The sequence below is a fragment of the Brienomyrus brachyistius genome, chromosome 3 (genome assembly GCF_023856365.1).
Source record: "Brienomyrus brachyistius isolate T26 chromosome 3, BBRACH_0.4, whole genome shotgun sequence".
In the NCBI taxonomy this organism is placed as follows: Eukaryota; Metazoa; Chordata; class Actinopteri; order Osteoglossiformes; family Mormyridae; genus Brienomyrus; species Brienomyrus brachyistius.
Window position 1 is genome coordinate 26,204,732 of NC_064535.1, and position 16,879 is coordinate 26,221,610.

The window sequence follows — 16,879 nt, forward strand, 5'->3', positions numbered from 1 at the left end:
AACAATACCGAAAGTGTAAGCGAGTTGTGTCAGTAAATATTCAAACAGATTTTGTACTGGGAGTGAAAATAGGAAACCTCATGTCTAAATTATATAAATGTGTGATCTGTACATCTGTTGTCAAAATGGTTTAACCAAGTGTGGGTGTGTTTAATTCCTTACAATGATCACGAGCTTCGGAATGCCAAAACTGGCTTTTCAACTTAGGTTTAAATGATCAATCGTCCAACATAAAGTGAAAATCTGCACTCTGGGGAGAACAGATAGATAACTGAAGACAATTTGTAAAATTACATCACTGGGCTAATCTTCAGCATGCTGACTCCTAAACCAGCCTTTCCTGTCCTTTTCTTCTGCCACGACACACTTTCCACAAGCCAGTGTTTTTCAGGCGGTATGTTGGCCACCAGTATGTTGGCCACCGATTGAAAAATACTGCCCTAAACAGACACAAAAATGCACGTACATTTTCCCCATAAAATATAGTATTATTAATCCAGGCATTTTGGATAACATCCTCTGAATTTCCAAAGGTCAAAGCACCAACGCATAATTCCTTATGAAATTACTTTTTTTTGTCTTAGTGAGTGACAGGCAGACAGAGAACATGCACGGTCAGTAATTAGGCACAGACATCGTGCAAATCACTCCAGCGTGATGAGATGTGAAAACTAGTAATTCCCCTCTAAAAAGATAGAGTGTCACAGTCTCAGACTGAGGAGAAAATGAGCCATTTCATATCATGTAATTAAACTGTAATTAAAGCACAATACATATTGGTTGCTTCCCATTATCTGTGCAAGGACAATTGCGTTCACTGCACACGCACTGCGGAGACACGACGAAAGGAGAATAATAATCCAATGCAACTGAAATCGTTATAATGATAGGAATCACAAGCTTGCATGACTTTGCAAATGCATGGTTTGTTCACAAGTGACTTTGCTGTGAGTAAAGTGTCTTCGTGGTTGTCTAGCACCCAAATAGGACCGGATAATTAGTATCTTATCTGCGGCTACAACCATCCCAGGTAGCCGGTGTTAAGGAACCCCGTGGACAGGGCTGTCTTCGGATGAATGACACACATAGCAAAAGACGGTACCCAACGCTGAGCTGCTTCAGGCAGAGACCTGCACTGCATCATATTTGTTATCAATAGAGTCGCCCCCAAAGGAGTGACACACTACCTGAGCATTTATCTCGCAGTGGTTATAAAACTGAATTTCCCCTCTGTCCCCAACACATAGTATAAACATCATACATTAAAACTAGACACCAGAAGAAGAAATTCACCAAAATACTAAAGTAAAATAAACAGTTGATGACCATATGTCACATTTATTTTTAATCATTTTTTGTCTATATATTTCTATATTTATACTGTATATTCTTCAGTCTAAACAATGTACCTTTGCTGCAGATCCCAACTCAATCATTGCAGGTATTGCATGAGCAGTGTTGAGCTTTAAACATCAGGCTTGTCAAAGAGCTTCAGCGAAGACCCTGCTGTTAGCCAACACAGACACAGAGGTGCACCCTCTCCCCCATTTTTTTATATGTGTGTTCTGCTGAGGTTGAGTCAAGGTTCATGTCCAAAGGCCAGTCCCCTTCATTCAACACATCTTCCCAGCTGCCCCCTGTAGGAGCTCTCCGTGCCATAAGGGTAAGGGGTCCCCGCTGGAAAATGGGGACACCTTCGATGTCCCAACTCCATTTGAGTCCCACGAGTGACAATGCAGGAGTCAAAAGGCAGCACCACCCATCCTTCCATCCGTTCCACTGAAGATGAAGTTCCATTAAATTCCATGTATCTGAACAACGCAAAACAGTGTTTATCCCTTAAATGAGACAGACGCCCCCTGCTGGACAGTGAAGTGTACTATACAACCAGCACGCAGGGTCGTACTACTGGGTTAGATCTGTAGACACCTACTGCGTGTAGACATTTCACTCTTGAATTCCTTGCAGTACACTTGGGGCCATTCAGGAACAGTGAACTCTTTTTACTTTATACAACAACATTATTTCACTAATATGTTAAAGTGTTGATGTATTTACACTTTTGATCTGATAAAAAGAGAAATTAAATGTTCATGAATGTGTCTGTATATCTTTTATGCTGAGAAAACCAAAGCCATCAACCTTGCAAATGAATTTACTGCGGCTAAGTACCATGTACTCATCCATTCATATTCGCATTGTTTTTTAATCACTCAGATAGGGACTGTTGATTAAAACTGCATATATATTGAGTGTATATCTGCGTTAAACAATGCTGTTCAATTACTCCCCCTGCATGTAAAAATATAACAATAATAATAAGCAAATAATTGCAGAGGTACATGGGGTGTGCTGTGTCGTGCTCACGAAATAAGCTAAGGTGACAGTGTAACCGTTTTGTCTCGAGTCTGTCACCCAGTCCACTGCGTGTTTGTGACCAATAGCGACAATCTCTTTGCAGTTTTCTGCACATGTACAGCCAGAGACACCTCAGTTCTCCATTTTGCCCCTCCCCCAAAAAAAGAAAATCAAAAAACCTGAAAAAATACACAAATAAACATCAGTGTACCTGTAAATGCAGACCCACATACAAAAATAATGCATAAATATTTGCACTCCTTGTTCCTTACAGTTGCATGTTTGCCCCCCCCCCGGAAGCACACGCATGCACATACAGTACATGTATGCATGTGTCCTGGGCGCGTTCTACGTCCCAGCGGCACAGAACCGCCACGTTGCGTTCAGACAGAAACACGTGAAGATTCATGCAACAGTGATGGAGCCCTGCTTTATGAATGGGCTGGCAAGATAAGGCTCACCCCCCCCCCCCTCCAAGAAAAGTAAACAAATAAAATTTAATTAATAAAGGACAAAAATCACAGATGTGAGGTCCAATGGAGATACTACCTTTGGAAGCACATGTCGGTACCTAAATACTAATTATATACATAACATCCCTGATTATTCACATTGCTATTCAGTTTTTATGGCTCCATCCAGAACCATTCAGAGTAGTTTTATTGCATTAAGTACAATAATACAGGTGTAAAGAGCACTATTGTATAGCACTACTGAAAGTATGGAGGTTATCCCACCATTGATAAAGCAGAATTAGCTCCTATTTATAGTTATTCATTTTTTTACAGTTAACACCATGCAAAATTCCTATCAGCCTATCGGTGTCTAGTCCTAGTGTTAGAGAACAGATCTCCATTCAGTTTTCAGGGCTTGGATGGGCACTAGCCTCAGAAGATGAATGGGATGGGAGAGCGCGAGTGCCTCATTGGACAGACGGTCTCGCCGCATTGCCTGTTACACCACCTACATCGTTTGAGCTTTGGCACTTTCCATACCCTTAATGCGAAAGAACGCACAAGACACACAGAAGGACCGGAGAACAAGACGGGCACACAAACTGTAATGCTACAGACGTCATGCATAAACTGTGGAACAGTGGTTTGACAGGCAAATATCCATTAATTAACATGTAATTATTTATGACTGGGTGAAATAGATAAGGCATACATGATGTAAAGCAGGACTTTTCAGTCGGATTTCCATATGACACATCATTTTACGTGTTCCATGTTCATCGATAATCATTTACATCTTGATTCGGCTTTTTTCCATAGCAATTAGATGACATTCCCTCCAGAAGTCCGACGGTATTGTGATTCATTTGCATTAGTCCAACTGAGTGGTGAAAACAAAATCAAACCAGAAAAAGAACCACGTACTGTAGCATTCACAGCACATCCACTAGACTCCATGGTTTTGCATTTTACGTGATTGGAAACATTGTATATAATACATATTTAGGCTTGTTTAAGCGTTATGAATGCTACATATTATCCACTTCAAGTCAAATCCATACATAGCCAGAACTTACACACACAGTAAATGATGAAAATTACATTAATAAAATAATCACATTTTGACTCAAAAATATTAATTTCGATCATTTTACATGTTCTATTGGCAGTACAGCAATTAATATTCACACGTTACTCAGAGTATTGACTGTACACCCACACACGCTATCGTTATTACTCAAGTCCGTGTCTCTTGTCAACTTGGATTAGGATGATCTCTGGCTTGAACATCATCGGTAGGACAGTTTGGGCTCTGAAGCAGTCATTTCAAGAGGGTAGCTGGTTTTGGTACCAACACTGAACTAGTTACCTAAAAAGGTAAAGGTGATACCATGTCAAGCAGCAGTGTTACATTGATGGGGTCCTTTATGTCTCCCCTATGGGATCCAGCCTGCTGAAAGATCTGAGGGCGGTTGGAGATGGACTGAAGGAGAGACAGGCATGGCGATCTCTGGTTGTTTTTGAGCAGGATGTGGCTCCATGTCATTATGTTGCACGGAGGTCATCTGGTGAGATGTCTCGGGGGGGGGGGCATGGGGGGGGGGGCCTCGTCACCCACGGCGCGTGGTTTCAGGAGGCTGGATGTTGGTTCAGGTCGCCCACTGTGTAGCACATGAGGACCACCTAACTACAGAGCCTAAGTCTCTCTGACCTACATGGGTTCAATGCGGCAACACTTAAGGATCTGGGAGACATTTTTAGATGCTTCTTTGTAGTTAATTTAATGTAAAGCAGAACTGGATGAGTCTGATATTTCCTTCTGCAAGTGAAATTCACATTTGCTCAGCTAGATCTGCCTCTCTGGCTTCAAATCTCTGACTTCAGAGGCTGTTAGATTTTTAGTGTAACTAATTTACTATAGTTTAATGAAGCCTCTTAAGAAAGAGCTTTCTCTAATTAAACATTATCTTTGAAGAAACCTGAGATGAAGTTTTGTTATGGATAAAGGATTTTTTTGGCCTACTGAGGCATTAAAATTCTTTATATGAACCTCTTTATTCACAATTACACAGAATTTCTAAATATCAGAATATGCAGGTGATGTGACTCGCAGAGGGTCCTTTCCAGGAAGGGAAGTACGGATGTAATCCGGACTATGATAATTAGTTCGGTGTTCCCCAACCCGGTCCTCAGGGACATCCAGGTCCCCGTTTTCGCTCCAACTGGGAGGGTCTGTAGGTTCCCGAGGACTGGGTTGCGAAGCACTGACTTAGCTAGCTGTACATTCTTAGGAGTCACTGTTGATTTGCAAGTAAAATGGTACGTATTCTATAAGGTCTGAAACGATAACCCCAGATTATGACATCACATGCAGTACACAGTTCGTGTGTATGTGAAGCAAATGACCCGAGGCTGCTAAGCATGCGGTACCGAGGGGCTTCAACAGCCTCCTAGTGTCAGCCCGGTCCCACATGGTTCTATTACTAACCAACAGTGCTGGTTCTCGTGAGTGAGTTTTCTTTCGTGGGCTGATTAAGGATGTAGAATGCAGGAAGATGAGGTGCGGTTATGCATGTTTGACATATACCTTTGCATGTAGTGCTGCTTCATGGGGGCGAAAACGACACTGAACTGTTCCTAAGGTGGGGAATGGGATGCCGGAGAGAGGAGGCAGTGCCTGCTAGGGCGATCAGTGAGACCTCGGGTCTAAAGCACGTCCACGGACCGCGTGAGGAACCTGCGCACCTGATTTCCGGATCCCTCCATCACTGGAGCACGTGTAGTCGCTGGTGGCCAGCAAGTAGCAGGCCCTTCCGCTGTGGACGTGCCGGTCCTGGGCGCTGGACCTGCGTGTGGGGTGGCTGTCTTCTGGGGACATGGTGAGGTCACTTTCCCCGCTGCAGTCACCTGACAAGACTGGTCAAAGCATACACAAACTGTCAGATGCAAAGATCAAACAGGCATACAAGCACAGAGTCCATAGATCCCATAGAGCGTTTTAAGGGGGTGGGTGGGATTTGGAATCTGGGTTGTTTCTACCAACCAGCTGAGCATAAAAAGTCACAGTCATAAAACAGAACAATCAACTGGTTGGTAGAAACAAAATCCTGATCTGGATTTGCGGCTTCTGGACCTGAGATGCCCAACACTGCCCTATATCTTGCTTGATCCCTTGCATAATTTCTTAAAAAGCCAGAATGTTTGCAGGGCTAGAATATGTCAAATATTTGTGAAGGAATTTTCCAGCACGTTCTGAAAACTAACCTGAACATCCCTGAGCCATCACGCAACCTCTGAGTAGAACTGAGTCTAAACAACTCACCTGATCTGTTGTGTTCCAATGCCCTGTTGACCTTGTTGAGGCAGAGGTCACCCTGGGTGCTGTTGCACTCCATGTTGTGCTCTGACTTACAGCACGTGGGCGACCCGCCGTGAATCGTCTGAGGAATGTGCTTCTTCCTCTTCTTGGGCAGCTTCTGCTTGGCCATGGCCAGCGAGTAGTACATCCCAAAGTTGTTGACGATGACGGGTACGGGCATTGCGATGGTCAGCACCCCCGCCAGTGCGCAGAGGGCGCCCACCAACATGCCTGACCACGTCTGGGGGTACATGTCGCCATAGCCGAGGGTGGTCATTGTCACCACCGCCCACCAGAACCCAATGGGGATGTTCTTGAAGTGGGTGTGGTCACTGGCTGTGAGGTCATTGGGATTGGCGCCGATGCGCTCGGCGTAATAGATCATGGTTGCGAAGATGAGCACGCCCAACGCCAGGAAGATAATGAGGAGCAGGAATTCATTGACACTGGCTCGCAGTGTATGGCCCAGGACCCGGAGGCCGACAAAGTGGCGGGTCAGCTTAAAGATCCTGAGGATCCGCACGAAGCGGACCACGCGCAGGAACCCCAGCACGTCCTTGGCGGCCTTGGAGGAGAGTCCGCTCAGGCCCACCTCCAGGTAGAAGGGCAGAATGGCCACAAAGTCTATGATGTTCAAGACGCTCTTGACAAACTCAAGCTTGTCTGGGCATGAGATGACGCGCACCAGGAACTCAAGGGTGAACCACAGCACGCAGACGCCCTCCACATACGTCAGCGCCGGGTCCGTCTCGATCTCGATCTGCGGGCCGTGGTCCGCTTGGCTGCCATTCTTTATTAGTTCTGTCTTGTTGATTATCGTGTTGAACGCCTCATGGGTCTCCAGGCAGAAGGTGGTGATAGACACCAGGATGAAGAATAAGGACGCAAAGGCTATAAACTAGAACAGAAGAGAAAGGAGAAGTTCAGAACAATTATACGTTGGAAAAGGCGACTGCAGTGAAGGCATAGTGAAGGGAACTAAGTATACAGAGTTAAGATTAAGGGAAAACTCACTGTTAATTGAAAAAGGCATTTAAGTAAAGTAAAGTAAATATCTCCTACGTCTGACTTACATTTACTGAGATGGGATGCTTTAATGCTCGGGTTTACCCAGGCTGAAGCCCAGGGGCCTCCACTGAAAAGGGGCCACAGGTAACCTTGTTTGATAAAATTGGTAACCTGGAGTTGCCACCCGTCCTGTATTAAATAATAAAATGCTGTGTCCCATTTTGATCCGATACGGGTCGTGATTCATCCCATGTTTTTGTGCCCAGACGGAAATATAATTTGCGTTGGACCACGTGACCGATCCCCTCTAAAATCCTGTAACGTTTTTAAAATCCTCAGCAAAATTTATTGCCCCCCCCCCCCCACCCCATTGCTTGGAAAATGTAATTGTTGCTTCATTGTAGAAAATACAGTAGGAGGCTCTCTGACAACTCAAACAGCCCAGGGCAGTCTGGCCACGCTAATGTGCCTCTGGACGGAAGCCAAGATTCACCACTATTTCCTTTTCTTGTTGTTACGCTCATCTAATCTCATCCGACTAGCATCCACTAGCAGACGAGGATGTGTGAATTAGGTGTTGACTGTCTTAATGAACAGGAGCTGCTTGTCGGCCGTATCCAGTAAGGCAGCGGTAGGCAGATGCCAGAGAATCAGAGCTCCGGGCTGCACATCTACAGGAGTAATACAGGGTCTGGATGGAGCATGTTAATGTCACACCAACCGGATGATCTACCCATAAATTTCCTCTCTCGTCACTGCGGGTCACGTCTCTTCCAATCACAAAACCTCACAAAAAGCTGAGCTAAGAATTAAACAATAACCTAGGATACATTATTGCCCTGTTACGGACTGAAAAGTCAGAGAACAGCATGGAAAACACAGTCATCACCAGCGATGAGCTTTACATTCATCCGCACTCCGTCTGACAGGCAGCGACCTGCTATTCTTTTGGTTTCTATCTCTGTATCCACACAGTTGTGTGTTTCACTTCGCAGCTTCTACTAAGAGGTTTTTAGGTAATTATCTTTCATACAATTTATAATAATAGAATAAATTAACATCAGTCAGTCAACTCCATGGCTATTATTCACTACAGGAAACTGAAAAACAACATGTAAATAAAAACAATACTTTACACTAAGACTACCCTTATAGAGGGTTTATGAATGGTTATAATCAGGTTATTAATTAGGTTGTAACACTTTGTATATCATTTATAGACATCATAAACAATCATATTAATTCAGTTCCTACCATTTTTAAGTGGTAAAAGGGAGCCTTTTATGGTACCATAAAATTATTCTGGATTTAGATGAATCACTGCTACATACATACAGACATACATACACACATTATCATCAGTTTTTTCAACTGCAAAAACTCTACTTGCTTCACTTCACTTCACAGTCTATGTAAAGAGTATGACCTACGACCTTAAATGAAAGCCAATAACTGCTGTCCGGAGACAGATGTGTCCAGGTGTTTGATTGCCCTCCACATATACATGTCGGGGGCTGCTTCCTCAAACTCTTACATTGTAATATTCCTCTCGGGTTACAGTCACACTTGGGGAACGCACACCTGTTTCCTGATGCCTTTTTATCAGATTGTGGCGCTATAATATACGACTTTCCGTGTCCTAAAAAGGGACGTAGGCAGAGTCCCAAGTGAGAAGTAGAAAGCTAGTCGCTGACCTAGAAAGCCATGTTTTATTCCTTATGTGTTTCGAAAGCTGGCAGAACATCCAGATACCTGGATCTTGGTGTAACAGAAGGTGGGCCGGATCTAGAAATGCTAGAATCTCAGAGAACTGAAAGCTAAACAAAGCTCTGGGTTCCTGAATCTCAGCGTATCAGAGGGTCAGCTGAATCACCAGGCTGCTAAAACTCAGTGCGACAGAGACGGGCCAAGTCTAAAGGTAGCCGGTGCGTCAGAAGTTGGATGAACCTCTAGCTAAATCTCATTGTTCCGAGTACACTTTTCAGGGTACAATAAGAATGTAGTGTCTGTTTCCCCTTTGGAACGACTTTGATTTAGGAACTGTGTACACAGCAGCGGAAACATTCCGGAATGAGTTGGGAAACATTCTGGGGCTTTTCTCCGTGCTATTCTTACCGCTGCTGTCGCGCGGCCCACGGAGGGGACGAGGAGAACAGTTCCGGTCTCCCCGTCAAACGGCAGACCAAAGGAACGCGTGGGAGCCGTCAGTCAGAAGCAGGACCCGCTCGGCACAGCCGCGGGCGCTCTACCCGGCGGTACAGAGCGAGCCGCGTGGCAGGCACGTCACTCCAAGCCGTGACCCTTTTCGCACTTTGCAGACGCAATCAGCCCACGGAGCAGCGGCCGGCATGATCACCATCACGCGGAGGAACATAGGCCAGCCCTCGAGATACCCATTCTCAATACGATCCGTTCACCGACAGCTCTTTGGCTGCCTCCTTGTTGTGTATGTTGACTGTTTTTATTTTATCTGCGACTGACACCTTTCATAGTCACGCTCACCACACTATTACAATTACGGCACGACGGATTCGTGTGGCGTTAGTCAGTGCCGCGGGAAGTCGAGGTGCCGCAATCTTTCTCGTTCCCCTCGCATGTCACGTCGCAAATTATCATCTGTAATGTTTCAGCCTCCTTCATCAGGGTGTTTTTTTGTAGTCTTGTCTCAGGACAAAACCTGTGCCTGCCTAAACCTGCCAGAAGGGGCGCTGCAGCAAAAAAACTAACCTGTGTATATTAACATTGCATAATAATAAATATTAACAGAAATAAATATTAATAGAAATAAAAAACATACTGGTATGTTAAATACATAACATACAGTAAAACATGCAATTGACTTCCTGTTCTGTTCATACCTGCATGGACTGTGATTGATTAAATGACTAATTTCCTTTTTATTCCTTTTTATTGAATGCATAGATTCATTATAAATGTTGTCTCTTCAAAACACAGCATAGTTACCATATCATACACGGACACAGATGCAATCAGGCCTAAAATACCCCAATGCTGTTTTATCAGCTGTTTATTTATGGCTGTACAGTATTAGCTGCCCAGGTTTGGCCCCCCCAGCAAGGCCCTTAACTCCCAGTTGCTCCAGGGATTGTCTGATCCTGTTTTCTCTCAAAAATGCACATTATTTCCCCGTCACCCAGAGGGGGATGGGGTTCCCTTCCGAGTCTAGGTTCCACTCAAGGTTTCCTCCTGCTAGAGGGAGTTTTTCCTTGCCACTGTCGCCTCAGGCTTACTTGGTGGGGGTTCAGGCCAGTTATATGTAAAGTGCTTTGTGAAAATGACTGTTGTTAAAAGCACTATACAAAAAATTGAATTGAATTGAATACTTTGGTTAAAAGCAGCTGCCAAATAAATAAAATGCAAATGTAAAGGTACTTAAACTGTAGAGGGCTGTCCCTGCCATTGGCCTGCAATAGGGTGCTTATGCCCATCAATGCCTGTATAATCTACAAACCACAGCATCAATATGCATTGGGTGCAGCTGCAGAACAACACTGGGTGCCACTGGGTGCAGAGTATTCACACTGGTCCAGTGGATGGGGCAGTGTGGACCAGCACAGTGCAGCCATGTGACCAAACACAATGTATGTTCGTGTAAAAGGTGGTGCACAGACACTGTGCCCCAGAACTGCGATTATAAGCTGCATTTGACAGATTTATCGATCCATTAGGTATAGAAATCATACCCAAAATAATAACTGTTTTATGAAATACTGGAATGTAACTGCTAATTGTCTTACTAATAAGTGCAAGACACACTTCTGGAGATGATTTTTGTCATGCTAACATCTTACAATGACAAGCTATTAAGGAAAACAAGCAGCCTCCGGTCTGATACACGTGTTTTGTGTTTATTTTATCAGTATTCTGTGTAATGCACCTCGGATCAAGTTTGTTGTGTTTTGTGTCATGCTAGACAGACGTGTGCTGTGAGCGCTAATGTTCCATGTGTCAGTGCGTTGGCATATTTTTAACCAAACCCCCTCCAAGCTGCTCCTGCACAGTTCGCGCGGCCAAATCGATTAGCCGCCACCTGTTCAAGGCTCGGCTGAGCAGGTGCGTGCTTCACGCCTTACACCGGCCATGCTCCATACTGTACGTCTAACCAGAAGCAGCTTCACTTTGTGCACTTCATATCCCATAACACCTTGCTGCCTTGCCCCCCCCCCCACACACACACAGAGGTCATCCCTGGCCCTTTAAATTTCTATATTATTGGTCTTCCCTTTGTTGACTGGGATTTCAAACCCACAGTACATTAAGCATTCCTTAATACAATTTAAAACATATTTGGTACATTCAGAATAGTTTTACTATTAAGACTAATTGCCTGTCAACGTATTCTTTGGAAAAAGACAACATATATGTGGATATAATCTTTATGACCTTCTTTACACCATCTGAACTAAAACATGGACACTCACTATATAATAGGTTTCCCTAAGGAAATTCAGCAACACTGAATTCACTGTTTTCACATGGAGCCATCAACACCATCGCAGGGGGGAAAGCAAGAGATTAACAAAGGAGAAACCTTCCCTTAAGGATAATGATGGACAATCCCACCCCCCTCCCCAGGACTAGTGGTGCAGACTAGTGGTCTCTATGTGCAGGAAGAAAACTTGTATAATTGGGAGCAAAGCAGTACCTAAAAAAGAAAAAAAAAAAAGATTCCTCCCACCACCCACGGATGTACGGCTTGATCTCCTTCATTATACATCCCATCAGGATGACAAACTCGCCTGGGGTCCCTTTTTAAATTCGAGGCTTTTGCCAACCAACCAGATGCTCGCTTAAAAATAACACATTACAACGTGGAGCCACGCTAATTTGAATAATTCATTGTTACTTTAATCCTCAGAAAAAAGGAGAATCTGCGCACGGAGAAGACAGTCGAGTTCTTGCCAGACACAGAATTGTAGCGTCTTCATAACTTCAGAGTCGGGGAGATGAGGAAAGCCATGGCGAACGTCTCCACTGCACAGCAGAGAATCTCTACTGACACCCTCCACGTCTATTAATAGAGAGACGACTGGCTCATCATTCAGTGGCTCTTGCTTTTGTCACTGACAGACGGGGAAGGTCCCCTTGAGGACTGGGAATTGGGGTTAAAGGAAGGGTTAAAAAGTGACACTGACAGGTCAGCTGGAAAGCTTTCCCACAAGCCTCTGTCCTTCGGGTTTACATCACGCCAGACCTTAGGACGTTCAGCAATGTTCAGAGTAGAAACGGCACTAAAGAATAACTGGAATTCCAGTCAATGAAAAACTCATTGATTTACAAACTTTTGTATAAGATGGGGTGTTGTGGAGATATTTTGTACATCACAAATAAAGCCCCATGCATTTGGACGTGTGCAGCTGTTTAAGACGCGGGAGACTGCGTGAAAATTTTGATCCGCCACGCACAGTTTTAAACCCTGCCTGTGAGCACAGTTGCTTGAACGCGCGGGACGGCGCCAGCCCGGCAGGTGGAAGTCTGCCGGTGCCGCCAGGTTTCCCACAATTCTTGGCAGAGCTTGGGCTGGACCCCTGGCCACATGTAGCTTGAGAGTGAGTTAGGAGACGCACATTCTGCAGGAGAACACATCACACTGCTGGGAAAGGCCATTTGTCCTGATATCCTACAGTGTTCCTGTTGAATGAAAGTCATTAGTGTGATTTGACAATTCAATAAAGCGATTTAATCTGTGCCTTGCTCAGAAATACTGCAGAATGTGAGTTATGAGAGAGAAAAAAAAATATTAATCCAAATGGTATGATTATAGCATTGCAAGCAATTAGCCGCTGCACAACCTGCTCTTTCCAAATCCTCGTTGTCTCAAGTTATGATCACGACAGAAGGGGAACTTGGTCGCGAGCCACTGTTTAGGCGTCCGCACCACAAGAGTCGTAGACAGAGAACCAGGATTTAATCAACAGTTTGGGCCTTAAGTAAGGGGTGGGGGATTATTGGAGGAACTGGTGTGTGTCCAGATCTTTGGCCCTGCTGCTGGTCCCCCCTCCCGCTGCACAGGAAAAACCCAGGCCTCAGATCAGTGGCCGTGCTTTTTTCCTGGGTGAGTTCCCTGTTTTTGCATGACAGGCGACAGAATGAGAGAGAACGCGTGAGAGAGAGAGAGAGAGAGAGAGAGAGAGAGAGAGGCTAAGAGGGCCCTGGGTCCTCGTGTTATTCCAGCATGCCTACTGGCTTTCACTAATGACTAAATAGTGAGCCAAAAACATAGTTCTGTTGACAGATATTTTACATTTGAGGCAGATATTATTAGATGACACTGTGGCTCAGTGGGCAGCACTGTTACCTTTGCCTCACACCACCAGCGTGGGGGTTTGAATCGCACCCCCTCGTTTTGTATGGCGTTTCCATGTCCACACATCGGTTGGGGGTTTGAATCGCACCCCCTCGTTTCGTGTGGCGTTTCCATGTCCACACATCGGTCGGGGGTTTCCTCCCACAATCCAAAGACATGCAGATAGACAAGTCAGCATCCCCAAATTACCCGTACAGTAGTATGTGTGCCCAGCCGGTCCACATTTTTGCTCCCTCCCAGCTCTGGACAGATGAATGGATTTTATTTTTACTGTTGCTCTCTACTGGAAATATTCCCTTCATTTTCATGGAGTCTGTTTTGCTCTGGAAAGATTACATCTTTTTTTTTTTTTTGATAGTCACATGCGGCCGATTTTTTCACTTTTCCAGCTTCTTGTGAAGCAGCCCGAATACTTTGAGGTCAAATTAAATATTCAAGTTCTCGGAGTGCCACTGTTAAAAGACATTGATGTAATGAGCTGCTGCCTCCCAAACGTCAGAAAACTTGAATGGTTTCCTCGTGCATGCACACACACACACACACACACACACACCCACACATACACACACACACACACCCAGACACAAACACACCCAGCTACACACAGGTTTGTAATTATAACTTTGTGGGGACTCTCCATTAATATCTAAGGGAAAAACTCTAATCCCAACATGATTTGGTCCCCACAATATAATATAAACAGAATACACACACCCACACATGCATGCACATGCACACACACCCATACCCACACACACAGACACACATACACGCACACACACACACACACACAAGACCCCTAGAGCCTGCGGGTTGAGCCCTCCTGTGCAGCTACAACAGGCCTGTGATTATGACTCACAGCTTCCTCGAAGAAGAGTGGGCTTCACTCAGCTTCTTCCACTCTGCTTGGCTCAGATTCCAAAGACGCACCACTCAGCTCGGGAGGAAGAGAGCTCAGGGCAATTAGCCTCTCACTGCCCGGAGATCGGGTGACAGTCGCATGCTTACCCCTGTGTGTGTGCCTATGTTTGTGCCTGTGATCTCAGCTGATGCCCTTTGTAGCGGACGAGGAAATAAATTACCTCCATTAACCATTAAGGCTGGCCACCTGGCAGCCAGAGAAAATGTCATGGGAGGGGGGAAATGAAAAATAAAGCACCCAACAATAAATACTGTTAAGGTATGTCCCATTTAAAGGGTGTAAATGCAGCACTAAACCCTACAATTTAACAGCAAGGATCTCAATTATTGTTTGAGTTCATTAACCCTCTTGATACATATTCTCAAAGCAAACATCCCCAAACTCAATCCCTTGAAAGCGAAAGAAACTGTTGCTATGACAATGAGATATGTAAGGCGTTACGTAAATCTTCAAGACGCTCGGAAAAAATAAGACACATCTGCAAATTGGGAGAGGTGTGGCAATGGCCTCTTTTCTTGAGTGTCTCGAATCCACTAGGATTGGAGGGAAGATGGCCGTCCGAGGCTCCGAGGCACTGTGGAGATCCGATGTCAGTCGAGCTTCCGTGAGGCGCGTGCAGCTGTTGTTGACAGGGACAAACGAAGAGGGACGCCTTGTCGCTCTCGAGGGCATTTCGCAAAGTGTTGGCATACGTGCGTGTAAATGGCACGAAACCCAGTGCTCGGATAACCTCGTCGTAGCTGCCGGTGTTTCCGGCTTGCAGAACCCTAGTACACTGTCATTGTCAGCACCACAGAGGTCAAAAGCACCTTCCTACCTCCGTGCTAATGCATGAATTAGACGGATTTACTCCAGGCTTGATCTACTGAAACTCAACAGGGCAAACCGAGCAAAAGTCACCCATTCATTTTACACGGTGCCCATATCAAAATATCATTGGCCAGTGAATTATGAGTACCCCAGCTTCTGCAGCATGAGCTGAAGTCTTCAGTTTGACGGGTTATTTGGACAGGAGGTGTCAAATGGCGGCTCCCTCCCTGCTGAAGGTGGCCAGATGCTGAAATATGTCTGTGCTTAGACAACGTCGCCACCCGAGACTGAAAGTCATTTATACATGCAAATAGCACAAACATGAATGCTAATGCTAGCTTGCTCCCATCATCCAAGCATGGAAAACATATTTAAATTACTTTAATCTAATTTATTCTTCTACAGTGCTCTTAACGAGGACCTGCCACAGACTAATTTACAGAGCAAACATACTGTACATGGGGAGGCAAAGACAGGAAGACGTATCCTTTCCAACAGCTGTATGATCATTAAACTGAGGATCACAAAGGAACCTTGTGTAATTGGTTCATCAAAAGTATGTACAGCCGATTTTAAACATCGATATCTGAGCAAACAGCAGATAATATTTCCCTCTATTGAAATCCTCGCAGCATACATCTGTTGCCACGGTAATGGCTTCTTCCCAGCTCCTGCTCGCTCTCCGTTCTGTAGTCAAAGGTTATTGTTATTCTACACATGCAAACAGGTCTGCGAGGCACCAGACACGAGCCTAATCAGCCCCCAGACTGCTCCGCCCATAGGCTGGTCATGTGACCTCTGAAATATCACCCGCCAATCTCCAGTCACAATTTTTCCAATCTGCTTGAGAAAGTACAGAAACGATCAATATGACATGTATTTAATGACTCATAAATAGTTATTGTCAGGGATACTTGACATGCATGATTTTTTTTTTTTCCCCAAACCAATTTAGCGCAAACCATGCGCCGCAGCTGAATTAAGGGCAAATCGCGCCCAGCAACTCAGATGAAACTTCATGATCGATTCCACCGGCTAAGAGTGTGAGATTTCAGCACCACACAGCACGTTCTGATGTGTACTACAGTGAGAATGTGCAGGACCAGGTTAACAGCAGGATTTAAGATGAATGTGGTCAGCAGGGGCGCAGGAGCTAGGGGATGTGTAACCCCCAATATTTAATTTAGATTCATTCATCCACCAATAAATAGACCGTAGCATTTTAAAAATTACACAGTACAAAAGGAGAATATTCTGCTTGTGTACTGTGACCTTTTTAAATTTGTTCACATGACTTTGCACTAAATTTAAACAAATTTTATAAGTATACAGCAGACAAATAGATTCTGTTTTCAGGACATGTTTTTTTCTAAATTTGCTTGCACTATGAGTACTTTGAACTATGAGTACTTTGTTTGCACTATGAGTATTTTGCGTGCACTATGAGTACTTTCTTTGCACCTTGTGTCTATTTGCCACTATATGCACTATGTTCTTGCTGCTGTATGAGCCAGAATTTCCCACTGGGACGTCTAATAATGTCTTAAACTTAAATTAATAACTTATGACCACAAAAGCATGTGCACATGGTGTATAGCAGCAGGTTTGACCCCTGCTCCCACCCTGAAATAATTCTGAAC

The 16,879-nt window shown here is 44.6% G+C and overlaps 1 protein-coding gene across 7 annotated transcripts in view; it reads right to left on the reverse strand.

Moving 5' to 3' along the window:
* Window positions 1-3,388: 3,388 nt before the first annotated feature.
* The window catches only part of LOC125738950 (potassium voltage-gated channel subfamily C member 2-like), a 33,134-nt gene continuing 19,643 nt past the window's right edge, over window positions 3,389-16,879 (reverse strand). For 4 of the 7 annotated variants that reach the window (XM_049008505.1, XM_049008502.1, XM_049008503.1 and 1 more), the window contains exons 3-4: window positions 6,136-7,069; window positions 4,856-5,729 (exon numbers count right to left, since the gene is read on the reverse strand). In XM_049008505.1, the coding sequence (XP_048864462.1) occupies window positions 5,503-5,729; window positions 6,136-7,069 (1,161 nt within the window). In that variant the 3' untranslated portion in view covers window positions 4,856-5,502. Of the gene's footprint in view, window positions 4,475-4,855; window positions 5,730-6,135; window positions 7,070-16,879 lie in introns of those variants that run through there. The other 3 variants (XM_049008501.1, XM_049008506.1, XM_049008500.1) reach the window with 2 other exon arrangements.